This window comes from Emys orbicularis, chromosome 3 (genome assembly GCF_028017835.1).
Source record: "Emys orbicularis isolate rEmyOrb1 chromosome 3, rEmyOrb1.hap1, whole genome shotgun sequence".
NCBI lineage: Eukaryota > Metazoa > Chordata > Testudines > Emydidae > Emys > Emys orbicularis.
The window spans coordinates 196,025,234-196,052,890 of NC_088685.1; the positions used below are offsets into that span (position 1 = coordinate 196,025,234).

Genomic DNA, 27,657 nt, shown 5'->3' on the forward strand with positions numbered 1-27,657 from the left:
ATCATTAAATACAAAAAAATATTAAGCAGTAACTGTCTGCTATCAAATTTTAAAGAAAATCAGGCCACTGAACCGGTGGAATTCCTCGCTAAGCACCTGGTACCAGAGCTGGAGCTTTTTACAGCAGCAGCCTCCTCTGCAGGTGCAGAGAGCCTATTTTCTGTTCAGTTTATTCAGCTAGTGCAATTCAATGACTAGTTCAATCAAAGTAAAGAACCCAAATGGGAGATGAAAAAGCAGGAGAGCTTGTTTTCCTCTTCCAATCGATGAACAAAAACTGGATCTGAGAAGATGAATTCTATTACTTCTAAAATCTTGAAGGGCATGGTGACTAGAAACAATCAGTTTAATTCATTAACTACAGATAATACTACTTTTGTTAGTTTTAAATGCAAAATGGCTGATACAAATTTTCATCCAAGGAGGTTGACACAAATCTCAAGTAAAAAATTAATCATTGCTTAGTAAATAACAGCTGCATCATTCACCATCTTCTAACATAATAAAAGATGGAAAAATTAATAATCTGAATAATGTAAGTTAAGCTAAATAGATGCTTAAATAAATTTATATAGATATATTGTAGCCTCCTGGTTAGTAAAAAGTAGTACCAAATTTTGCATAAAGGCTAAATGTAGTTGCAAATAATATGTTTTAATGGTTATCAGCTAGTATGTATAAATCTTTCTTTAGGAAAATAACTAAAAGGTACCAGTGCAAAATACAACTAAAAGCAATTAATTTAAGGTTGTCTACTTGCTGATTTAAATCGCTTTGAATTAAAATCAATCCACCCTGCTCATCCTACTCTAAATCAGACAGACAACCACTCCTAACATCAGGGAGATGCTGAAGCAGCAGAGCTCTTACAGTAGCGGTGGGCAACCTGCAGTCCACGGACGGCCCGTCAGGGTAATCCGCTGGCGGGCCGCCAGACAGTTTGTTTACAACAAACTGGCCGCTGCTTCCCACAGCTCCCATTGGCCGGGAACAGTGAACCACAGCCACTGGGAGCTGCGGACAGCCGTGCAAAAGTAAACAAACTGTCTGGTGGCCCGCCCGCAGATTACCCAGACGGGCCGCAGGTTGCCCACCACTGTCTTACAGGAATCAATGTTGTAATGAGCTGCATGGTCAGGAACTTTTATGGAAGCACAACACACCTGGCACATGTCTCAGGATCTGCTTGGAACATCCACAAGTTTAAAGACACCAAACCCACTTCTTGTTAGAGTGAAAAGCAAACACCCCACAAAAAGTTGGAAGAAAACTTCTTGAGTGGGAACTTTCCTATACAGGAAATTATTTGGTCTCAAGTTCCACACTAGCAGAAGTGACAAAGGGACATCCATAATCATATTAAAGCAATTTTATCTTGTCTCCTTAATTCTATTTGAATAATTTACTCATGTAACCAAGAGAAGGGCTGTTACTGTAGAGACTCTGCAGAATCATGATCAGGTATATGGAAAGGTGGTGTCCCATCAAAATATTTCTATCTTAAAAAGATCCACAATATGAAGAAGTTTGAGAGTCACTGCTATAATGTGATTTCCCCAATACCATTTTCTACTATAAGAAATACTTATCCAGTATCACAAGATTAAATCATAATACTCATTATATACAAGAGAATGGTTGTAGTAACTGCTTGTATTTGGTTCATAACACAATAAAACTGACCAGAATTGGATTTACATAACTAATCTTCAGCATTAATAATAGACTGGTTTGTGTAATGGGAAAGAACTATCTTCAGTAGTATAAATCAGACAAATTTCAGGACAAAAGGAAAAACAGTGTTATTTTAGATAAGACCAAATAACGGCAAACTCTAAAAGTTGCATACTCAAAAAACTAAGGCATCTTTCTAATTTTGGAAACCTCTTTAAGCTAGAATTCTTACCAATTATAGAGTGCTTTTCATCTTCAAATTGCTTTACAATTACAAACATTAACGTGAAAGTTATTTAGACATTATCTTTTACTCTCACCTTTGTTTTTGCTTTTTAAAGTAATCGTTTTCGTTTAATATGTCAGTTTTATTAAGGGGGAGGGTGTCTCTCTTTCCATTTTACTTTTATGTTTCTTCTTCTTTCCTGGTTATTCTCACCTACTCCGAGCTAGGCTCTACAAAGCTCACGGTCACAGGCAACCCCAGGAGAGGGAACTATTTATGTAAATCTATTTTCATTTTTTAAAAATTTGCTAGCCTGTCCCCTTACAAAGAATACCTACCTTATATTTTCAAGGCTATGTAAATTGATTGCTAGCTTTTAAAGAAACAAGCAGCATGGCTCCACTTCTCCCACAGTTGCGCTAACATACTTTTTATATAAAAGTGAGTCAGTTATCCCAACAAATCCACCCCACAATCTTTTGGAAGGTTCTGCACATAGAGACTTTATAATGGTGGACAGGAAACAATTAAATTTGGCAGCAACAGATACAGCAAAATGTTGTTTTACAGGCCTCTCCAAAACTACAAAGGCTGGCTCTAGACAAGTAAGATCATTAACTTCCAAATTTAATGATAACCATTGAATGACTAGTATCAGGGGTAGCCGTGTTAGTCTGTATCAACAAAAACAACAAGGAGTCCGGTGGCACCTTAAAGACTAACAGATTTATTTGGGCATAAGCTTTAGTGGGTAAAAAAAACCTCACTTCTTCAGATGCATGGAGTGAAAGTTACAGATGCAGGCATTATATAATGACAAGAGACGGGAGAACCTCACAAGTGGAGAACCAGCATTGACAGGGCCAATTCGATGACTAGGAGAGGTGTAGCAGGATTCTGCCTACAATAGTTGCAAAGCAAGTACTCTGTATTTTCAGCACTTTTGCCAACAAAATACTTCCACCCCCAATGAGCGGCGTTTGCGTTGTTGACAGGAGAGCGCTCCTGCCAACAACGCGCTGTTCACACTGACACTTGTCGCAGCAAAACTTTTGTCTTTCCAAGGGGAGTAAAGGGGGGAAGGGTTAGCACCTCTGAAGGACAAAATTTTTGTCGCTCAATTGACAGTGTAGATCGCCTTAGTGGTATTTTTCCCCATAACAAAAAATTAAACATTACACTGTACTGGAAAAAATTGGGATTTTTGTTCTACTTCATTGTAAGTACAGTTTCACTGTTAAAGGTTCACTAAAAGAAGGTTTCACTGCACACAGAATGTAACTAGGATCTCCGCATCCTCCAGGAAGGTCTAGTCCTCATGCATTACTAGATATCTATCTAGATACTAGATAGATAGATACTAGATATAATTATCCCTTCAAGAGTATCTGATAGAAGGCCAAACCAGCTGTCTTCAGTACCTAAGTTATAAATACTAGCAAAACCCCTGAAGTTAGTTTCAAGTGTTTGATAGGTTTCTAATTTAAAAATCAACAGTTTATTTTGTAACAAATTTTGCAGACCACCTGAAAATTCTGACGGACATGAAGCTGCATGTAAATATTTTGATATGCCCATCTGTTTGCTAGTTATTGTGCTGTTTGTTATATGTTTACAAGAGGGGGGGAGGGGTCACTATCTACGCAGGAAGGGAGACAATTAGTTGATAGCAACTGCTGTGAAGTCTATCCCTGACCCCCTGGTTGGCCACATAAATTGGTTTAAGCAGGTTCAAGAGACAATGAGGAAACAAAGGATTTTGGAAATGATCAAAGGATAGCCCCTAAAGAACAAGGGAGAGAGAGAAGCAGAGACTGCAGGGAAGGAGGCCAGATGAAGGCAAGAGGCCAGTTACCTGGAGGACTGCACTCAGATGTGAGAAGAAGTCGAAGGTGCAGCAAGCCCTGACCAGTGACAAGTGTAACTAAGAACAGGCCTTTGTAATGCGTGCCAAATAAGAAAGACAGCCATTGGAGTTTATAAAAAGTCACTACACTCTGTATGCCCAACTCATGTTTGTTTTGTTTTTTAAAGATGCATGACTTATAAATATATTCCATTCTTAACTCTTGGAATATGACCATTTTTAGTCTGGTACCCACATGAATCCTTAGGCGTATGCATGTACAACATTTTCTGTTTTCCCCAGACAGTTGGTACACAGTCACAGTACACAACATAGCAGCTCTAAGTGTTATCACATCACATGCTGGAAATGTATACCAGCTATGAACATGTTTCTTGGCTCATACGCTCTTTGAGGCAGGGACCATTTATTTCAAAATGTTTGTACAATGCCTAGCAAAAGAGGGTGCTACACAGCTAAGTTTGGCATGCTTCAATCTAATACTTAAGCTTTGTATTTTAAAAAATAAATAATTACACTGATCATTACCATTCATAAAAACTACAATTTTTTTAAATAATGGGCCCCAAATATTGCTACATTTACTCAAATTGAGTAGTATTTACTCATATGTAGACCCGTTGACAAATGCGATAGGTTACAGAATCAAGCCTAAGGACTTGAGATCCTGCAATGAGCTGCGCGTGCAGGCAGATCCCTGTACCAATATAAAGGTCATTGCTGGACTGAGGCTCCAATCCTGCAAACACTTATGCACATGCTTTATCACACTGAAGTCAAACAGGACTACTAATGTGCTTAAAGATAAGCTTGTGCATAAGTATTTGCACTATCAGAGCCTAAATTGGTAAAATTCATCGTTCTGTCCTATGAACAAAATAGGGAATTCCCATGTGCTCTCAAGAGAGCATCAAGGCTCAGCAGTCTGTTTCTTTGCTGAATCTCCTGTAATACAAACAATGCCAGATAATTACATCAGGAATTTTAAATTAAATAAAGACAAAAGGAAAAAGTATTTTTGGGGGGAGGTTGTTCTGTATAGTAACTGCCCTCCAACAGTGAAGCAAGATGATGCCGTTGAACTTCAGTTTACATTCCTGGATCTCTGTCAAGATACTAATTCAGTAGTTTTAGTACAGTTAAGAGGCAACCCCAAATGCTCATCAGACAGGAAAGAAAGTTGCTAGCAGTCTCAGACTCACACATTTTGGGCAGATCTCATTCTTACTATGATTTTTCATTTTTACTGAAATATATTTTTTAAAATGAGGCGTGCAATGATTTTTTTGGTGCATATAAATTAAAAATTCATGTAAATAATGCAAGGGCACTAAAGTAAAGCTATACAAATAAAGATATTAATAATAAAGCTAGGACTCCCTCTTTAATTCACTCTATTACATTTAGCTTTTCCAGGTAGCTTATATATTACACCACCAGTATTTTAATGTCTAAACACAAAAAATTATATTCAGCCTTATTACAAATGACACTGTTACTGTGGGTTTAAGACAGCTTTTTATGTTGTTTGAACAGAGTTTATGGAGGTTAAATGTAAGATAACAGGACGCATAATTTTCCCCAGGAAATTAACTACCAAAGTCATCTTCCCTTTTCAAATTTAAGAATAGCAAGATCACATCATTAAAATATACAGAACCTACTACCCTATTTACAGATAAGCCACTGTTAAAAGGAGAAGGCATACATCGAACACTTATCTTTAATTAACGATCCAATTATCTGAACCTCAACTTAAAAATGGTTTCCAAACTAGATTAATTATAGAAATCAAGTAACATTAGGCTTCACACATTTAAATTTATGTTTTATTCCAGCCTAAAACATTAACTTTCAAACAAACCAATCTTTATTAAATTTATACATTGAACCCATCAGGCCACTACCAAATGAATTCTCCCTTCCAATAAAGTTATCAGACTAATACACCACTGATAACTGAACTACAGTCAATCTGTTAAAGATCAGCTGTTTGAAATAAACTGGCAGATCAAACACACAATCTACATTTTATCAAATTTTGCCCTACGCTCCACCCCAAATATTGTACTGGGGGAGGGATGATAGGATAGCATATGTATGCAGAGTTGTTGTAGCCCTGTTGGTCCCAGATATTAGAGACACACACAAGGTGGGTGAGGTAATATCTTTTATTGGACCAACTTCTGTTGGTGAGAGAGAAGCTTTCAAGCTTAAACAGAGCTGAAGTTGGTCTAACAAAAGACATTACTTCACCCTCCTTGTGTATCAGGATAATAATGATTAACGTAAGTAAACAATGAGAACAAGCACTGCTCAAAACAAGATGTTAAAATTACAAACTTGATCAAACCAGCTAGTAAAGTGATTTTAACAATCAACAGTTGCCTGAGGTTAACTTGTAATCTGTTTTACGCATGTCTCCAGGCCCTTAGGCCTACTGTCACTTGGGTTTATAACTAAAATATTGCTCAAAAATAGCAATGTTGATCATAGCTAAATAGCAAGTGTTTACAGCAAGAAAAAAGGGGTGCACTAAAACACATGTAAACAGAGTGATATGTATCAATGTATTTTAAAACTGAACAACCCCTGTGATCAGGCCTCTCAGGAGTTAAAAAGGGAATGAGTCCTAAGATAGTACTTGTATAATGATCTACATTTCACTCCATCACAGTAAGATCTGCCTCTAAACTGTATATACATTAATATCTAAATAGCATTTATGAAATGTAAACCTTTTCAAACTTGCTTCTAGTCACAGATTTACACACAGATGTGTTTATTAAACACCCCAGCATCTCCACACCAAAGGTATTTGATTAAGTTGGTTTATTTATTAAACACTGCCTACGTACACAACATTACAAAACACGGAAGAGATACTGGGCCTGCCCCCGACAGCTTTGTTGGAACCGGTTCCAAGAGATGCCCAAGGCCTGCTGCACAGGAGGTGAAAGATGCTTTGTACCGGATTCGGCTGCGGTGGGGTGGAGGGCCTACCCCCAGGGCTGCAAGCGTGTAGGGCCCCGAGCCCCCCGCCTTAGGTAACTCCCACTTGTGATGCGGGAACTTTGGAAGGAGGCAAGAGCCCAGTCTCAAGCTCTGAAACACCAGGGCGCTCGCCGGCCCAAGAAACCGTTTCACAGCCGGGACAGACGCGTGTCAGGGCCGGGTTCCCCCCAGCCAGCCCCGTCTGAAAATAGCGACGCAAGACTGTTGCCCAGCCGAGGACATCAAATATAATGGGTGGGGGGCGGATCATCCTCCCAACCAGAGCCGCCTTCTCTGCTCACAGGGAACCTGCCCAGGCCTGGTCTCCAGCTCCTCAGCCACAGGAGCAGCTCGCAGCTCTTCGCCCGGCAGCACTAGGCCTTGCTGCGGCTTCCCGGGCCGCGCTGGAAGGAGCGGACTGGGCGCCACCGGGAGGCGGCTTTGGGGGAGGCCCAGCAGCGTTACGAGGCGGCACGACCTCCCTGCACTGCGGGGCCCAGAAGGGGAGAATTATGACCCCGCCCGGGGCCCAGCCAGACGGATTATCCCTACCCCGTACGGAGGAGTCTCCTCAGCCCACCCCCGCTACACAGGAGGCCCAGCCGGGCGGGAAGGCCGTTATACCGCCTGCGGGGGGGCCCGGCTGGGCGAGGGGGCGGCCGCACTTACTCTCATTTAACACCTCCAGCAGCTCGGCGCAGCTCTCACACATTGTTCATTAACAGCAGCAGCCGCCGCCGCCGCCTCCTCCCGACCATTGATTGATCCACTCGGTGCTGATTGATGATTGATGGGGGGGAGAGGGACCGGTCTGGGAGGGGGGAGGGGGCGGCTGATCAATGCAAATGAGCCTGTGGCGGCGGCGGCGGCGGCGGGGAGGAGAAGCCGAGTCACTCACTGGCTCCCAGGGACTCCACGCGCCGCCATTTTGCTGTGGGGGAAGGAGGAGGGGGGCAGGGCGCTCGGGCTCAGCTCGGCTATTTCCGACCAGGCAGGGGACGGAGGCGGCCGAGTCCCTCCGCCCTCGCCCCTCCCTCCAGGGCCGGCCCTCTCCCCCTCCCACCCCGGACTGAGCGGGGGGGCGGAAGTTGGGGCCGGAAGCGTAAAATGGCGTCGGCTGCAGCTTGCTCCTCGCTCAGGCTGCCCCTCCCCCACCCGAGGGCCAGGGCACGGGGGGAATCCCCTCAACTCCCTCTCCCCCCCCCCCCCCCCGAAGGCCCTTTATGGCTTCATTGAACAGCGATCTGCTCTGCCTGGAGCCATTTCATTTCATGATTCTTACTCCTGTAATCAGTGAGAAATGTAATACTTTTAGAAAAAACGCCAGGCTTTGGAACAATATTTTATTTCTTTAACACTGCAGTTTTTTAAAAAAAAAAATGCAAAGTTTGCACTGGAATCTAGGACTGACATCTTGCCTTTGCAGCTACCCATGTGCAGTCGCTCGCCCTAATCACATATTCAGCACAGGTCACTCAACCCACACATTCATTTAAGACATACGTTTTTCAGATAAAGCTTGCAGTTCTCAGCACCGGAAGAGGGCACCTTTAGCCTGAATGTACCTTTACCAAAATGTACATATATTGTTCCAGTGTAAGGTATCACATGGTCTGCTTTGACTGCTCTTTCCCCAAACCCAGTATTTTCTAGATTTTAAAAAATTGCCTTTTCATTCGTGTTGTACCACCCCGTGGTGAAGTAGTATATTGTTCTACATAGATTTACATAACTGATTGCCACATAGCATAGGAATAGAATAGATGCAATGTAAAAGTTGGGATTTTGTTTAAACAAACAAAAACTTGGCCAATATTTTTAAAAGACTATAGTGATTTTGACTGCCTTAGTGATGGAGTGCTCAGATGGTGAAAACTTTAAAGGGTCTGTTTTCAGCACTGTTTGAAACAGTGCAGTGTTAAAGCACACTAGGGTAATTTTAGTGTGCACTAGCAGGATCTACACAGACCAATTAGCAGGGAACATGTTAGTGCATTCACAACCACATAATGCACACTGCATAATGATTTGCTGCTCCGCTAGATATACCCTGAAGTCCAGAAGTACTAGTCACTTGGAAATCTTGTCTACACCTAAACAACAGCAAAGGTGTAAATTCCTCCTCCCACTCCCTGTTCCTGTTGCTAGTTGTTATTCAATTACTTAACTAGAACAGCTATAGTCCTCACAACTATTCCAGAATAGCTCCCTTTGGGGTATAAGGCCTGGTCTACATTATGAGTTTCGTTTGAATTTAGCAGCGTTAAATCAAATTAACCCTGCACCCGTCCACACAACGAAGCCATTTACTTAGAAATAAAGGGCTCTTAAAATCGATTTCTGTACTCCTCCCCGACGAGGGGAGTAGCGCCGAAATCAACATTGCCATTTCGAATTAGGGTTAGTGTGGCCACAATTCGACGGTATTGGCCTCCGGGAGCTATCCCACAGTGCACCATTGTGACCACTCTGGACAGCAATCTGAACTCGGATGCACTGGCCAGGTAGACAGGAAAAGCCCCGCGAACTTTTGAATTTCATTTCCTGTTTGCCCAGCGTGGAGAGCACAGGTGACCACGCAGAGCTCATCAGCACAGGTAACCATGCAGTCCGAGAATCGAAAAAGAGCTCCAGCATGGACCGTATGGGAGGTACTGGATCTGATCGCTATATGGGGAGAGGATTCCGTGCTAGCAGAACTACGTTCCAAAAGACAAAATGCCAAAACATTTGAAAAAAAATCTCCAAGGGCATGATGGAGAGAGGCTACAATAGGGACTCATATCAGTGCCGCGTGAAAGTTAAGGAGCTCAGACAAGCCTATCAAAAAACAAAGGAGGCAAACGGTCGCTCCGGGTCAGAACTGCAGACATGCCGCTTCTACGCTGAGCTGCATGCAATTCTGGGGGGGGGGGCGCCCCCACTACCTCACCCCTAACCGTGGATTCCGAGGAGGGGGTAATCTCAGCCATGCCTGAGGATTCTGCGGACGGGGAAGATGAGGAGGAGGAGGACGACGACGATGACGACGAGCTTGCGGAGAGCACACAGCCCTCCGTTCTCCCCAACGGTCAGGATCTTTTTCTCAGCCTGACTGAAATACCCTCCCAAGGCATTATCCCAGACCCTGAAGCCGTGGAAGGGACCCCTAGTGAGTGTACCTTTGTAAATATAAAACATGGTTTAAAAGCAAGCTTTTTTTAATGATTAATTTGCCCTGAGGACTTGGGATGCATTCGCAGCCAGTACAGCTACTGGAAAAGTCTGTTAACGTGTCTGGGGATGGAGCGGAAATCCTCCAGGGACATCTCCATGAAGCTCTCCTGGAAGTACTCCAAAAACCTTTCCAGAAGGTTTCTGGGCAGTGCAGCCTTATTCCATCCTCCATGGTAGGACACTTGACCACGCCATGCTAGTAGCAAGTAATCTGGTATCATTGCATGACAAAGCCTGGCAGCGTATGGTCCCGGTGTTTGCTGGCATTCAAGCAACATCCGTTCTTTATCTCGCTGTGTTATTCTCAGAAGAGTGATATCGTTCATGGTAACCTAGTTGAAATACGGGAATTTAATTAAGTGGACAGAGGTGGCCGTTCCTACTGGGCTGTTTGCCTGTGGCTGAAAAGAAATCCTTCCCTGCAGTTAGCCAAGTGTGTGTGTGGAGGGGGGGAGGCGGCGTCATTGGCGCTGAGCTTTTCATGTTTGGCTAGCAGGGATCTTCCCTGATACCAGCCACGCGGTGGGGGGAGGGGTAAAGCGATCATCCCAGAGAATTGGATGGGGGGGTAGTTTGGTTTCTGCTGCTGCACCTTAACAGGAAAACCGCAGCACTCAACAGGCTTTGCTTGGTATGTGGGAAAGGAGGGCGCTGCTTTTAGGAAGGTTGCAGAAGCCGAAAGACAATGGCTTACCATGGCCGCATGCAAGCCGAATTCTGTTGCCCGGACCTGCGTCTGTGATCTCTAACACCAAAGCCGCAGGCACTCAATATTAAGATGCAAAATGCGACCTTGTACCGAAATCACATGTACTATATAATCTGAATAGTGTTGTTCACTGTGAAAGAGTATAAGCATTGTTCTGTAAAATGTATCTTTTTAAATACTTCTCTCCTTTTTCCCTCCCTCCCGCAGCTGCAAATTTTTCAAGCCTCCCTCCTCCGTCGTGAAGGCTATCTCAGATAAGGCAGCGAAAAAAAAGGACATGAGACGAAATGTTCTCCGAAATCATGGAATCGATCCGCAATGAAAGAGCTCATCTGAATGAGTGGAAGGATGCGGTATCAAAGTACAGGAAAGATGCCAGTGAACGTAAGGCCATGAGGGACGCTCGAGATGAGAGGTGGCAGGCTGCAACGCTGGGGCTGCTGCGTGATCAAACGGACATGCTCCGGCATCTGGTGGAGCTTCAGGAACAACAGCAGGATCACAGAGTGCCGCTGCAGCCCCTCTATAACCTCCCTCCCCCCTCACCATGTTCCATAGCCTCCTCACCCAGACGTATAAGAACGTGTGTGGGGGGGGAGGCTCCGTGCACCCTCCCACTCCACCCCAGTGGACAGCCCAAGCAAAAGGCGGTCATTATTTTGAACTTTTTTAGTGGCCTTTTCCTTCCCTCCTATCCTCCTCCCAAACCCCACCCGGGCTACCTTGTCAGTTCTCTCCCTATGTTTATAATCAATAAATAAAGAATACATGATTTTTAAACTATAGTTACTTTATTTCCTTTGAAAGCAAGCTGTGATTGAAGGGGGAGGGTGGTTTGCTTACAGGGAATGAGTCAATCAACGGGGCGGGTTTTCAACTAACAACTTTCACACCGTAGCCTGGCCAGTCATGAAACTGGTTTTCAAAGCTTCTCTGATGCGCAGCGCTTCCTGGTGTGCTCTTCTAATCGCCCTGGTGTCTGGCTGCGCGTAATCAATGGCCAGGCGATTTGCCTCAGCCTCCCACCCCGCCATAAGGTCTCCCCCTTACTCACAGAGATTGTGGAGCACACAGCAAGCAGCAATAACAATGGGAATATTGGTTTGGCTGAGGTCTGAGCGAGTCAGTAAAGTGCGCCAGCGACCCTTTAAACGTCCAAATGCACATTCTACCACCATTCTTCACTTGCTCAGCCTGTAGTTGAACAGCTCCTGACTACTGTCCAGGCTGCCTGTGTATGGCTTCATGAGCCATGGCATTAAGGGGTAGGTTGGGTCCCCAAGGATAACTATAGGCATTTCAACATCCCCAACGGTTATTTTCTGGTCTGGGAAGTAAATCCCTTGCTGCAGCCGTTTAAACAGAGTAGTGTTCCTGAAGACGCGAGCGTCATGAACCCTTCCCGGCCATCCCACGTTGATGTTGGTGAAACGTCCCTGGTGATCCACCAGTGCTTGCAGCACCATTAAAAAGTACCCCTCGCGGTTTATGTTCTGGCTACCCTGGTGCTCCAGTGCCAAGATAGGGATATGGGTTCCATCTATCGCCCCACCACAGTTAGGGAATCCTATTGCAGCAAAGCCATCTACTATGACCTGCACATTTCCCAGAGTCACTACCTTTGGTAGCAGCAGCTCAGTGATTGCTTTGGCTACTTGCATCACAGCAGCCCCCACAGTAGATTTGCCCACTCCAAATTGATTCCCGACTGACCGGTACTGTCTGGTGTTGCAAGCTTCCACAGGGCTATCACCACTTGCTTCTCAACTGTGAGGGCTGCTCTCATCTTGGTATTCTGGTGCTTCAGGGCAGGGGAAAGCAAGTCACAAAGTTCCATGAAAGTGCCCTTACGCATGCGAAAGTTTCGCAGCCACTGGGAATCGTCCCACACCTGCAACACTATGCGGTCCCACCAGTCTGTGCTTGTTTCCCAGGCCCAGAATCGGTGTTCCACGGCTATAACCTGCCCCATTAACAGCATGATCTCCAAAGCGCCGGGGCTCGCGGTTTGATAGAATTCTGTGTCCACGTCCTCATCACTTTCGTCGCCGCGCTGCCGTAGCAGACTCCTGCTCGCCTGGTTTTGCAGGTTCTGGTTCAGCATAAACTGCACGATAACGCGCGAGGTGTTTACAATGTTCATGACTGCTGTCTTGAGCTGAGCAGGCTCCATGCTTGCCGTGGTATGGCGTCTGCACTGTTCATCCAGGAAAAAAGGCGCAAAACGGTTGTCTGCCGTTCATTTCCCGGAGGGAGGGGGAGGATGTACCCAGAACCACCCGCGACAATGTTTTTGGCCCCATCAGGCATTGGGCTCTCCACCCAGAATTCCAATGGGCGGAGGAGACTGCGGGAACTATGGGATAGCTATGGGATAGCTACCCACAGTGCAACGCTCCGGAAGTCAACGCTAGCCTCGGTACATGGATGCACACTGCCGAATTAATGTGCTTAGTGTGGCCGCATACACTCGACTTTATACAATCGGTTACCAAAAATCGAATTCTGTAAATTCGGATTAATCCCGTAGTGTAGACATACCCTAAGAGTGTCTTTTTCCAGGTTAGTGGATTAAGCTAAACCAGAAAAAAAGCACTCTTCTTCCAGAATAAGTGTGTCCAAACAGGAAGCTAGTGTTGCATAATTATTGTACTTGAAAGTTAAGTAAAATGTGAATGTAAAGTGTAGTCAGGCACTAAAGTACAACATGGGACTACAAGTGAGTAAGGGAAGAAGATTCTGGCTCAAAATAGTGAATCCTAAAAACACCCCTGTGAAATATTATTTTCCCAGTTGCAGATGAGGAAACTGAGCCCACAGTAAAGCTTGTAAACTGCATTAAATTAAATAGTTGTAGATTTTTTTATTTTCTGTTAGAAATAGAGGAAAACAAAATAAACTATAAATGCAATATCATAAGTGTAGTCTCAAGCAATGGGAAGTTAAGCAATAGAAGTTAACAACGTTGCACAAATGTAGTAGTTATGTTTTCCTTGTTACAGAATTAATGTTACATTTAAAAGAAATACAAACATGTTAAGGGATAGACATGCACAGTAAGGTGGCACATCCGTGGCTTTAAGAAGCCATGCGGGTCGATGCCACCAGTTCCCTCCTACACGGGAGCACAAAGCCAGCAGCAGAGGGGATGGAGAGCGGGTATTGGAATACAGATAGGGACCACACGTCTTGAAGAAGCTTCAGTTGGGGTAAGTAACCTTCTTCGAGTGATGGTCCCTATGTGGATTCCAATAGTGGGAGAGTAGCAAGCAGTGTTCAGCACGGAGGTGGGCAAGAGGTCTTAGCAGCAGTCAGTGTGTGTAACACAGCTCATCCGATGGCAAGTCTGCCAACGCGGCAGGGGCAATGGCATACTGTGTGGCAAAGGTATGGACAGATGACCAAGTGGCCACACAACAAATGTCCTGTCACGGAACGTCTGTGAGGAAGGCTGACATGCTGGCATGAGCCCGCGTGGAATGAGCCGTGAGCCCTGGTGGGGGACGAATGTGAGAGAGAGTATAGCCATCAGTAATACAGCAGCAGATCCTGCAGGAAACAGGTTGTGAGGAGAAAGCATTGTCTCAAAAGTAGTCAGCAATGGCAATGAAGAGGTGTGGGGAAATGCAAAAGGGGCGGATGCATTGAAGATAGAATGTGAGTGCCCTACGTACATCCAGGGAGCGGAGTGCACAGTGCCTCGGGGAAGCATGTAGCTTGGGGTAAAAGGTGGGGAGAGGTACACATTGATTGAGGTGGAACAGGGATGCCACCTTAGGGAGAAATTTGGGGTGGAGGCGGAGGGAGACTTTGTCTTTGTGAAAGACAATAAAGGGAGGGTCCGCCATCATGGCTGCTCATTCGCTGACACAATGTGCAGAGGTAATGGCCACCAAGAAGATGACCTTCATGGAAAGGTGGGTGAAGGAGCACATGGCACGGGGTTCAAAGGGCAGCTTAGTGAGGGCAGAGAGGACCAAGTTAAGGTCCCAGGGAGGGGTCGACTTGCAGACCAGAGGGAAAGATATTGAGAAGGCCGCAGAGGAAGCAGACGGTCGTTGGGTCAGTGAAGATGGAGAAGCCATCCACCGGAAGGAGGAAGGCACTGAGCGCCACCAGGTGGACATGAACTGAGGAGTGGGTGAGGCCAGATTAGCTGCCAGGTAGCTCAGGATGACAGGGATGGAGATGTAGCCACGGTCACGCGACCAAAGGGTGAAGCAGCACCATTTGGCTTCATAGGAAGCTCTGGTGGATGGGCACTGGTTGTGCGTAAGGATGTTGCAGATGGGAGCAGAGCATACCATGTCTATCCGTAAGCCCCATCCAAATATCAGGCCGTGAGGTGAAGAGGGCGAGACTGGGGTGTTGGCTGTGGCCATGGGCCTGTGTCAGGAGATCAGGAAGGCAGATCAGGGGGTGGACGGAGAGGAAAAGAAGGTCCACAAGGGGGCCACAAGGAGGGGGCCACAAGGAGGACCATCGCCCAATCCCCAGCGTATTTTGAGTGGGACTTGCAGAAGCAGAGGAATGGGCGGGAAGGCATAGCAGAGTTCGGTGGTCCAAGGGAGGAGAGGGGCATCATCTTGTGAGCCTGGGCCTAGGGCTCCCCTGGAGCAGAAAAGAGATAGTTTGTGATTGTCCGCCCTGGCAAAGAGATCCCAGCGAGGTATGCCCCAATGGCAAAGATGGAGCGGAGCATGGGGTCGTGGAGTTCCCACTCGTGGTTGGCATGGAAGGAGCAACTGAAGGTATCCGCGAGAGAGTTGCTTGCGTGGGGAAGGTGCACGGTGTGGAAAGTGATCTCATGTTTCAGGCACCAATTCCAAAGGAGAACGGCCTCTGCACCGAGGGAGGGGGAACGGGCCCCACCCTGCTTGTTGACATATATGACCATTGCCATGTTGTTGAAGAGCAGCAGAGGTAGAAGTGGTAGACTGCTGCAGATGGCGGTGGGGTTGCTCAGGCTGGAATTGGGGGTAAGATTGGTACGTTTGTCGGGGGTGGGGACGGAAGGAGGATTGGTTTTGCCTACAAGTGGGGGCAGGGGTGTAGAGGGCCAGGGATTGGAGGGTGGCTCGGGAGTCTTTTAGGGAGTGAAGGGACTTGTCAATCTTGTCACTGAAAAATTTGTGGTTATCGAAGGGAAGGTCTTCAAGGGTAGTCTGGACCTTCTTTGGGAAGCCGCTGGATTGTAGCCGTAAGTTGCGAAGAAGCACCACCCCAGAGGCTAGCGATCAGGAGGTGGTATCGGTGGCGTCCTCTGTGGCTTGAAGAGTGACTTTGGAGAACAGCAGGCCTTCATCTAGGAGCGACTGAAAGTCCTGTTGTTTGTATGGGGGAAGGAAATCGAGGAACTCTGAGTCTGGTATATGAACGGGAATCATACTTGGCCAGGATAGCTTAGTAACTGGCGGTACGGAATTGGAGGCCCGCAGAGGAGTATACCTTACATCCGATAAGGTCAAGTTTTCTGGCTGCCTGGTCAGGGGGGATGGAGCAAAGGTGTTGTTGGCAGGCACGCTCCGTGGCTACCTGGACCACCAGGGAATTCAGAAACAGGTGTTGGAAAAGAAAGTTTGTATCCTTGGCCAGCACAGAGTAGCGGCATTCAGCCCGCTTTGGAGTAGGTGCACAGGAAGCCAGTGTGTGCCAAACCGCCTGTGGAGGCTCAAGGAAGGCATTAGGGATGGGTAAGGCAGTATGAGCAGGGCCTGGAGGCTGAAGACTATCCAAGAACTGGTTTGTGGGAAGGTTAAGGGCAGTGGCTATATAATGAAGAACGGCTTGATATTGAGCATGGTTGTCTGGAGGCGAGAGAGAGGGAGGGATGAGTGTGTCATTGGGTGAGGAAGAGGCATCAGTGGGGACCTGCTGGGCCAACAGTTCTGGCGGTGCCAGAGGCATGGGTGGATTGGGCAGAGCAAGGACTTCCAAATAAATGAGCACCGTAGGCAGTGATGGCGGATGGAGAGCGTTGACAGGTAGGCAAACTATGGGTTGGCAAATTGCCCGGAAGCCGGTGGGTAGGGCTGCCATCTGGGGTGGCAATGGGCTGGCGAGAAGGCAGGATCCGCCCAAGTCTGAGGATGGGTCCAGCAGAGGCGGAGTCGTTGGAGCAGCAGGAGGCAATGGAAGGTGGTCCATCAATAGGAAAGACTCGTCAATTGGGGACAGAGGACCGATGGTAGCTGGCAGTGCAAGTCGCGGTGGGGAGCCAGCAAATGGCAGCATCAGCTCTGCCGTATCAGTCAAGGGGGACAGGTGTCCTAGTGTGCACAGAACTGGGTGGGAGAGACCGGATGGTCCCAGTGGAGTGGATGGAGGCAAGGGCTGGGGAGTGGTCACCAGGGCCAAAGTCGACGTCGTCGGAGCACAGTGCTTGGACTTATGCTTTGAGCGAGATTTCAGGCACGGCTCAGGGAGGAAACACTGCGCTTGTGGGCAGTCCCCGTTGGGGGAGCCACCCTTGTGCCCATGTATGCTTCTTATGCACACGATGCTGCTTGGGCAGATGCGGCGGTGCTGCCAGTGCCGGGCAGGACGGGATGGGAGCAGGACTGGCCGCTGGGGTGGATCAATGGTCCGACGTATCCATCGGTGCCTGATCCTGTGGCACATGAGGGCACATTGTCTCTTCCATCAGGAACTTATGGCAGCGAAACTCATGAGCTTCCTGGGTTCAGAGTGGGAAGGAGTGGCAGATAGAGCAGCATGCAGTGACATGAGCTTCACCGAGGCAATAGAGGCAGCATTGATGCTCGTTGCTCACAGAGAACGAGCCAGGGCAAAGAAGCACAGTACCTAAACCTGGCTTGCCTGGGCATAATCCTCTGGCTGAGGAAGAGTCCCGCCAAGGGGAAAGGCTTTGATTCCAATTCCAAATCTAACAAAGCTGAGGGATGGGGAAAAACGAGGACAGACAACTATACTACGAAGAACTATATACAGCAATAACAGGAGAAGCACAGTCCTCAAAGCAAGCTAAGACCACCGATGAACAGGGGTTTCAACTCTGGCCATAAGAAGGAACTGGAATGGCGTCGACCTGCATGGCTTCTTAAAGCCTCGGACGCACCATGCAGTCAATGCACAATGCATGTGTGGGTCAACGGACACTACTATGAACTATTCCAGCTCTGGTACATGGCGCACATGCGTACCCGCGATTGGAATCCACATAGGGACCATCACTCGAAGGAGAACCTGAGTTCTCTGATAAACTGAAGGCTTGAATTTTTTTAAAGTCTTTCTTCATGTTAAAAAATAAGTTTATCAAAGGACACCATTCCTCTGAATAGTCTTCTCTGAAAGTTTGAGACCCATAAGGTTGAATAGTATCAGGGGGTAGCCGTGTTAGTCTGTATCTACAAAAACAACAAGTATATAATGCCTGCATCTGTAACTTTCACTCTATGCATCCAAAGAAGTGAGGTTTTTACCCACGAAAGCTTATGCCCAAATAAATCTGTTAGTCTTTAAGGTGCCACCAGACTCCTTGTTGTTTTTATAAGGTTGAATGAGCAGCACATACTGTTATAAAAGGGCACAACTCTCCTGGGCTTGAATGAAGGTACCAATCCTGCCTTTTTTAAATTGTTACTTCCCAAGCTGCAGCCCTGACACTGTCATAGGGCTTTATGTTATCTAAATAAAATACACTTCTCATTTGCCGTGTGCTCTGTCAGTGCATTTTGAAGTGGTATGGAATTCTTCCAGCTTGACCTAAGAATGGACACGATGTCAGTCTACTAGCTAACATTACTAGAGTAGATCAGCTACTAAATGTCTTCCCTTATAGCATTCCATCTCCTGGGCTCATTACATAGGAACACTTAATTGTGAAGGCATATCTATAGCATCTCCCATCTGATTTTCTTAAGGGGGATGCTACATTAGTGCGTGAATTCTCTTTGCAAAGTAAGTGATACATGCCAACTTCTGAACAGGATCATAGTCTCCATCTGCAGCAACATGATAATATCCATTATTCCTTACAGTGTGAAAATTAAAGAGGGAAGTCAGAACCACACAAAAAGCAATTCAGGGAGTACTCTACAGCCAGTTCTTCTATCCTACTCACAGAATAAAAGCATTATATCTCCCAGATGATATCCTATTGCTGATCCAACTCCTGTAATCTTTTTTTCCCACAGCCGCCTCAGACAGCATTGAATGACTAGGAGGGCATGTGATATATAGTGAGGTGGTAATGAACTGCATTGATCGAGGGTGCCAAATTTTCAAAACTAAGTGCAATAGATGCAACTGCAAAAATCTGTGTGCACTTGTTTCACCTGCAAAACCCTGAATCTTTGTATTAGGTCTTAATCTGGTCCTCATCAGAAAAAATACCATTATTATGTGGCACTCTTGGATCTCAGGGATTCAGCGGGAGTGTCTATCCTGCAATGTAAGCCCATGCTTGAGCCCAGGCTCAAGGCTAACTCAGGGCTGAGACCCAGGGCTGGAGGGTCTGAGCTCGAGTCAAGTCGAGATCCAGGGTCTGAGCCCTATTGCATTGCAGTGTAGACACAGCTCCACTTGACTGAGGTCCCAGGATTCAGCTGGAAGTATCCCACAATTTTGTGGAACAACTTCCTTAGTCCTCGCTATCCCAACAATCAGTAAACCACTATATTGAAAACAGAAGCCACACCCCCTTTGCAAAGGGTAGCAGCCCAGGTCAGGATAAGACCAGCCATACTGGGTCAAACCAAAGGTCCATCTAGCCCTGTATCCCGTCTTCCGACAGTGGCCAATGCCAGGTGCCCCAGAGGGAATGAACAGAACAGGTAATCATCAAGTGATCCATTCCCTGTTGCTCATTTCCAGCTTCTCGCAAACAAAGGCTAGGGACACCATCCCTGCCGATCCTAGCTAGTAACCACTGATGGACTTATCTTCCATGAATTTATCTAGTTATTTTTTAACCCTGTTATAGTCATGGCCTTCACAGCATCCGCGAGCAAAGAGTTCCACAGGTTGACTGTGCGTTGTGTGAAGAAATACTTCCTTTTGTTTGTTTTAAACCTGCTGCCTATTAATTTCATTTAGTGACCCCTAGTTCTTGTGTTATGAGAAGGAATAAATAACACTTCCTTATTTACTTTCTTGACACCAGTCATGATTTTATAGACCTCAATCATATCCCCCCCTTAGTCATCTCTTTTCCAAGCTGAAAAGTCCCAGTCTTATTAATCTCTCCTCATACGGAAGCTGTTCCAAACCCCTAATCATTTCTGTTGTCCTTTTCCAATTCCAATATATCTTTTTTGAGATGGGGCGACCACATCTGCATACAGAATTCAAGATGTGGGCGTACCATAGATTTCTATAGAGTAGGACTGTTGATTAATCGCAGTTAACTCTCACAATTAACTCAAAAAATTAATCGCCCTTAAAAAAATTAATCGTGATTAATCGCAGTTTTAATTGCACTATTAAACAATAGACTACAATTAAAATGTATTAAATATTTTGGATGTTTTTCTACATTTTCAAATATATTGATTTCAATTACAACACAGAATAAAGTGTACAGTGCTCACTTTATATTATTTGTATTACAAATATTTGCACTGTAAAAATAATAAATAGTATTTTTCAATCCACCTCATACAAGTACCATAGTGCAATCTCTTGATCATGAAAGCACAACTTACAAATGTAGATTTTTTTGTTACATAACTGCACTCAAAAACAAAACAATGTAAAACTTTAGACCCAACAAGTCCACTCAGTCCTACTTCTTGTGCAGCCAATTGCTAAGAGAAACAAGTTTGTTTACATTTACAGGAGATAATGCTGCCTGCTTATTATTTACAATGTCACCTGAAAGTGAGAACAGATGTTTGCATGGCACTTTTGTAGCTGGAATTGCAAGGTATTTACATGCCAGATATGCAAAACATTCATATGCCCCTTCATGCTTTGGCCACCATTTCAGAGGGCATGCTTCCATGCTGATGACACTAATTAAAAAAATATGTTAATTAAATTTGTGACTGAACTCCTTGGGGGAGAATTATATGTCTCATCCTCTGTGTTTTACCCGCATTCTGGCATATATTTCATGTTATAGCAGTCTAGGATGATGATCCAGCATGTTGTTCGTTTTAAGAACACTTTCACTGCAGATTTGACAAAACACAAAGAAGGTACCAATGTGAAATTTCTAAAGATAGCTACAGCACTCAACCCAACATTTAAGAATCTGAAGTGCCGTCCAAAATCGGAGAGGCACGGGCTGTGGAGCATGCTTTCAGGTGTCTTAAAAGAGCAACACTCTGATGTGGAAATTACAGAACCCGTACCACCAAAAAAGAAAAGCAACCTTCTGCTGGTGACATTTGACTCAGATGATGAAAATGAACATGCATCATTCCGCACTGCTTTGGATCGTTATCGAGCAGAACCCATCATCAGCATAGATGCATGTCCTCTGGAATGGTGGTTGAAGCATGAAGGGACATATGAATCTTTAGCACATCTGGCACGTAAATATCTTGCGACGCTGGCTTCAACAGTGCGACACAACCGCTTGTTCTCACTTTCAAGTGACACTGTAAACAAGAAGCTGGCAGCATTATCTCCTGCAAATAAAACAAACTTGTTTGTCTGATTGATTGGCTGAACGAGAAGTAGGACTGAGTGGACTTGCAGGCTCTAAAATTGTACACTGTTTTATTTTTCAATGCAGGTTTTTTGTGCATAATTCTACATTTGTTAGTTCAACTTTCATGATAAAGAAATTACACTACAGTACTTGTATTAGGTGAATAGAAAAATACTATTTCTTTTGTTTTTTTACAGTGCAAACACTTGTAATCTAAACAAAGTGAGCACTGTACACTTTGTATTGTGTTGTAATTGAAATCAATATATTTGAAAATGTTGAAAACATCCAAAAATATTTATATAACTGGTATTTTTATTTTTTAAATTGCGCAATTAATCACGATTAATTTTTAAAATTGCTTCACAGCCCTAATATAGAGGCAATATGATATTTTCTATCTTATCTATCCCTTTCTTAACGATTCCCAACATTCTGTTCGCTTTTTTGACTGCCACTGCACATTGAGTGGATGTTTTCAGAGAACTATCCACAATGACTCCAAGATCTCTTTCTTGAGTGGTAACACCTAATTTAGACCCCATCGTTTTATATGTATAGTTGGGATTATGTTTTCCAATGTGTATTACTTTGCATTTATCAACACTTAATTTCATCTGCATTTTGTTGCCCAATCACCCAGTTTTGAGAGATCCTTTTATAGCTGGTCTCCTATGTTTAAAAAGGATGAACTCAAACTGGAACGGGTACAGAGAAGGGCCACTAGGATGATCCGAGGAATGGAAAACCTTTCCTATGAAAGGAGACTCGAGGAGCTCGGTTTGTTTAGCCTAACCAAAAGAAGGCTGAGGGGGGATATGATTGCTCTCTTTAAATATATCAAAGGGATTAATACCAAGGAGGGAGAGGAATTATTTCAGCTTAGTAGTAATGTGGATACGAGAACGAATGGATATAAACTGGCCGTGGGGAAGTTTAGGCTTGAAATTAGACGAAGGTTTCTAACCGTCAGAGGGGTAAAATTTTGGAACAGCCTTCCGAGGGAAACGGTGGGGGCGAAGGACCTCTCTGGCTTCAAGATTAGGCTTGATAAGTTTATGGAGGGAATGGTTTGATGGGATAATGTGATTTTAGTCAAACAGGCATTAACGGGCCATCGCGGGTAAAATGAGGGTCCGGCTGTAGAATCTTGCCTGTATGCTCGGGGTTCTGCTGATCGCCATATTTGGGGTCGGGAAGGAATTTTCCTCCAGGGTAGATTGGCAGAGGCCCTGGAGGTTTTTCGCCTTCCTCCGCAGCATAGGGCAGGGGTCGCAGGCTGGAAGATTCTGTTGTGGGTGAGTCAGCTTTTGTGGCCTGCATCATGCGGGAGGTCAGACTAGATGACCATATTGGTCCCTTCTGACCTTAAAGTCTATGAGTCTATGAGTCTATGAGCTGTTTGCAATCTGCCTGGGACTTAACTATCTTGAGTAGTTTTGTATCATCTGCAAATTTTGCCACCTCACTGTTTACCTCTTTTTCCAGATTGTTTATGAATATGTTAAATAGGACGGGTCCCAGTACCGACCCCTGTAGGACACCACTATTTACCTCGCTCCATTCTGAAAACTGACCATTTATTCCTACTCTTTGTTTCCTATCTTTTAACCAGTTACCAGTCCATGAGAGGACCTTCCCTCTTATCCCATGACAGCTCACTTTGCTTAAGAGCCTTTGGTGAGGGATCTTGTCAAAGGCTTTCTGTAAATCTAAGTACACTATATCCACTGGATCCCCCTTATCCACATGCTTATTTACCCCCTCAGAGAATTCTAGTAGATTGGTGATTCTTGATTTCCTTTTACAAAAACCATGTTGACTCTTCCCCAACAAATTATGTTCGTCTATGTGTCTGACAATTTTGTTCTTTACTATAGTTTCAACCAGTTTGCCTGGTACTGAAGTCAGGCTTACTGGCCTGTAATTGCCAGGATCACCTCTGGAGCCCTTTTGGTACAGAAGCTGGTTTAAATGATAGGTTACAAACTACAATTAGTAGTTCTGCAATTTCACATTTGAGTTCCTTCAGAAGTCTTGGGTGAATACCATTTGGTCCTGGTGACTTATTACTGTTTAGTTTACCAATTTGTTCCAAAACCACCTCTAATGATAGCATGAACCCATTCTGTTCAGATCAGCAATCTGCAAGCACACTATCAGAGAGCCTTCTGGTTTTGCAAAAGAGAGCAAACCTATCAAGCTTTTTGCAAAACAAGCTGTTTCCTGGTAATGTGCAGGGCATGCAGTAAAGTTTTCCCCACAGTGCACCATGGTCTTAGGGCTAGAGCAGCCACCTTTCGGGGGGCGGGAGGAAGGGCCCCTAGGGACTCTGGGATAGTTTTACTTTGACTTGGGTCTGCACACTGCAGTGTGGACGCCATAGCCCTAGGTTCAAGCATGGGTCAGAAAATTCTTGCCCTAGGGTTAAAATACAATGTGGATGCTCAAGCCCAGTGTTCCCTAACATGGGTCACCTGACTCGAGTCCCACTAACCCTGGGCTTACATTGCAGTGTAGACATATCCAGTGTCTACAATGGTGTTTGGTAGGTCCAAATCCCAGTCTTGCACATGACCCTCTATAATGGGTCATTTTTAGTGCACACAATTGTGTGCTGCATCAGACACTGACTGATTCAACCAAGGCAGTACTTCTGGTAAATTGGTACAGTTATTCAGAAAGGATGGAATCCATTGCAGTGGAGAATCCTTGATTTCACTAAAAGGAAACTGTACAGAGAAATCTCCCTTTTTGTATCTCACCACTGGTAAAAGGTAAAGTTATTTGTGAAAGTCTACAGCTGGCTAAAATGCTCATCACCAGTTTAAATTATATATATTTTTGAAGGGCCAGATATGATAGATTTTTTCAGTCTGCTCAGTACATGTAAATGTAAGTGGTTCCCACCCCTCCATTTAAATTTCAAAATTAAACCCAGCCATCTCTTGCAATTATACTTCAATGACTCAAACAGGGTATTTGCATTTTTAACCATTTGCTTTATAAAGCCTTATGTTTCAACCAACACAACTAGACTATTAAGTCAACATCTTGTGAAGATGAAAAGTCACAACATTTGGCTTTCCCTAAATGAGAGAGAATAAACTGGAAGTAATTTCTAGTGATGTATATTAGGACACACATTTAACATGTTTTATAACAATAGGTAACTCTCACGTACAGCTGAGTCTTAAAGAGTTTACAATGAAGATGATGTCTAACTGGCTTTTCAACATTTCAGTCAGTGAATTACTCTCCTTTGTGGACTATATTGAACAGAAATGCACAAATGTTATTAACTACTGTGGGGTGTGGTAAGAATCAGTGTGTATACTGAAAGATCCTGGGGCCCCAATGTAGAGATGAGTCTCAGGCCAGGTCTGCTATACTGGCAAAGATTTCTAATGTAACATCAAGTTGAGGGACTGATTTTTTTGCCACATTTCTATACTGGCAAAGGCCCTACTGTGCATCATCCCTCTTGTGTTGGGTGGAGCTGGTGCTTTGGTGTCTGACCCTGAATGAGAGGATCATCAAGTGCCAACAACACCTGAATAGTCACCCTGGTGGGACAATGGAGGTTATTGGCAAATCCATTAACTTTTAATGACCCTCTGTCAGCACTTCCACTCAAGGGCTGAACTATGGTAAATCTTAGCATAAGAAAGAAGAGGAGGTATCACAGACTGATTTTTTTTTAAAAGAGATGTTTTTCTAAGCCAGGGGGAGACACTATCACCAGAATGAGAAAACTGAACAGGAGATGGGGCAGGAAGGGCCTGGACGCCTAGAAGAATGCTGATTAGAACCAAAAAGGCTCTCAGGAATGGTGAGGAAACTAAGGGTATCTTTACAGTCTGATAAAAGATCTACAGCTGAGCTATTGCTGGCTTAGGTTATCTGTCTTAGGCTCATAGTGCTCAAGTGGTGGGGCTATAAAATGGCAGTATACACATTCGGGCTCAGGCTGGAGCCTTAGCTCTGATATCACATGAGGGGGAAGGTCCCAGAGCCCAGGCTGCAACCTGAGCCCAAATCTCTACACTGCAGTTTTTAGCCCTGCAAGACCAAGTCAGCTGAGAGGTGGTGTCATAAGAATGGCCATACTTGTCAGACCAATGGTTCATCTAGCCCAGTATCCTGTCTTCCGACAGGGACTGATGCCAGGTGCCCCAGAGGGAATGAACAGAACAGATAATCATCAACTAATCCTCCCGTCACCCATTCCCAGCTTCTGGCAAACAAAGGCTATGACACCATCCTTGGGTTTTTATGGTAGAGTAGCCATAACCTCAGGCAGGCAAGTACATACAGGTAGTTTTGGTTTTTTGCTTAGATCAGTAACTTTCTTATACTTTTCATCAGTAAAGTGTGTGTGGTTAAGAAATTCCTTTGCAAAGCCCGTGCTCTGATAGCAGTCGTATGGTCCCTGAAGAGTTAAACTGTAAACTGAAGTGCCCACGAGGGTGGAGTTCTTGCTAGAGTGTACATAAGCTACTGAGGAGACTTGTGGGGTTCAACACTGGTCTCCAGGTCTAGGCAAGCTGGGCCATGGGGACCCCATCTCCCAAGAAGGTATACAAGACAGAGTCTGCATCCCAGGAATGTGCCTGAGAGGCCAGATCTAGAGACACTGTCAGGACACCACTTTGAAGCTCATGGGGGCCAAGTATATGGAATCCAAAGATTGGGTCCAATGTAGCAGACTTGTGACAGTCCACAGGAGGGAACTCAGCCAAGGCTATAACCCCAGCATAGGCTGCATCTACCGTAGGAGCTAAGTTCCCTCTAAGCTGCATAGCTGGCTATCAAGGACCACGGAGGCAGAGAGAGGCGCTTCTCACTCAGCCCAGCCCCACTGAAGCTGCTGTGACCGTGGAGAGGCACCCCAGCCCCGAGCTGCTTTGGCTAGAGAGAGCTGGGGGGGAATCCTCTCATCTGGCTACAGCCCCCAGGGTAGCCTCTCTCCCTGCCCCCCCAGCCAGAGCCCTCACCCCAATCCTCTGCCCCAGCCCTGAGCCCCCTTCCACACCCCAATCCCCTCATCCCCACCCCCACCCCAGACCCCGCACCCCCAGCCAGAGCCCTCACCCCACTGCACACCAACCCTCTGCCCCAGCCCTGAGCCCCCTCCCACATGTCAAACCCCTCAGCCCCAACCCCACCACACATCACCTCCATATTGGTGCACATCAAATTCATCCCGCACACAGCCGTAAAAAGTTAAAGGGAACACTAGTGAGGAGGGTTTGCTGGTATAGCTATATTGGGAAACTTGTTCTAGTGTAGACTAGGCTTCCCCTACTGTGAGTTAAAAACCCTATTCATAGGTCTCAATTTTTGGGAATAGACCTAGAGAGATCACCACACACATTATATATAAAAATTAGTTATATGTGTGGCTTATCAAGGAATTTCTCCCCAAAATCCTCAGGTCAGCCCTGTGAATGGTGGTATGGCCATGGTGGGCAGGAATGTTTTACAGGAAGGTGGATGGATAATAAAAAATATTGTTTTGCAGGCCCAGCCAAAAATGCCAAGTCTGGACTTGGTGTTCGGCTTTCACAGAAATACTAAGGCCTGGTCTACACTAGGCTGTTATGTCGAATTTAGCGCCGTTACATCGAATTAACCCTGCACCCGTCCACACCACGAGGCTATTTAGTTCGACATAGAGGTCTCTTAAATTCGACTTCTGTACTCCTCCCCCAACGAGGGGAGTAGCGCTAAATTCGACATGGCCATATCGAATTAGGCTTGCTGTGGATGGAAATCGACGGTAATAGCTCCGGGAGCTATCCCACAGTGCACCACTCTGTTGACGCTCTGGACAGCAGTCCGAGCTCGGATGCTCTGACCAGCCACACAGGAAAAGCCCCGGGAAAATTTGAATTCCTTTTCCTGTCTGGCCAGTTTGAATCTCATTTCCTGTTTGGACATCATGGCGAGCTCAGCAGCACTGGCAACGATGCAGAGCTCTCCAGCAGAGATGACCGTGCAATCCCAGAATAGAAAGAGGGCCCCAGCATGGACTGATCGGGAAGTCTTGGATCTGATCTCTGTGTGGGGCGACGAGTCCGTGCTTTCCGAGCTGCGCTCCAAAAGACGGAACGCAAAGATCTATGAGAAGATCTCTAAAGCCATGGCAGAGAGAGGATACAGCCGGGATGCAACGCAGTGCCGCGTGAAAATCAAGGAGCTGAGACAAGGCTACCAGAAGACCAAAGAGGCAAACGGACGATCCGGATCCCAGCCCCACACATCCCGTTTCTACGAGGCACTGCATTCCATCCTAGGTGCAGCCGCCACCACTACCCCACCACTGACCGTGGACTCTGAGGATGGGATAT

General features: G+C 45.5%; 1 protein-coding gene across 1 annotated transcript in view; it reads right to left on the reverse strand.

Annotated features, from left to right (window-relative positions):
• Window positions 1-7,513, reverse strand: part of USP34 (ubiquitin specific peptidase 34) — a 278,527-nt gene extending 271,014 nt beyond the window's left edge. Inside the window, exon 1 of the mRNA XM_065400557.1 lies at window positions 7,431-7,513. Coding sequence (XP_065256629.1) covers window positions 7,431-7,473 — 43 coding nt within the window. The 5' untranslated portion in view covers window positions 7,474-7,513. The remainder of the gene's footprint in view (window positions 1-7,430) is intronic.
• Between the last annotated feature and the right edge of the window lie 20,144 nt (window positions 7,514-27,657).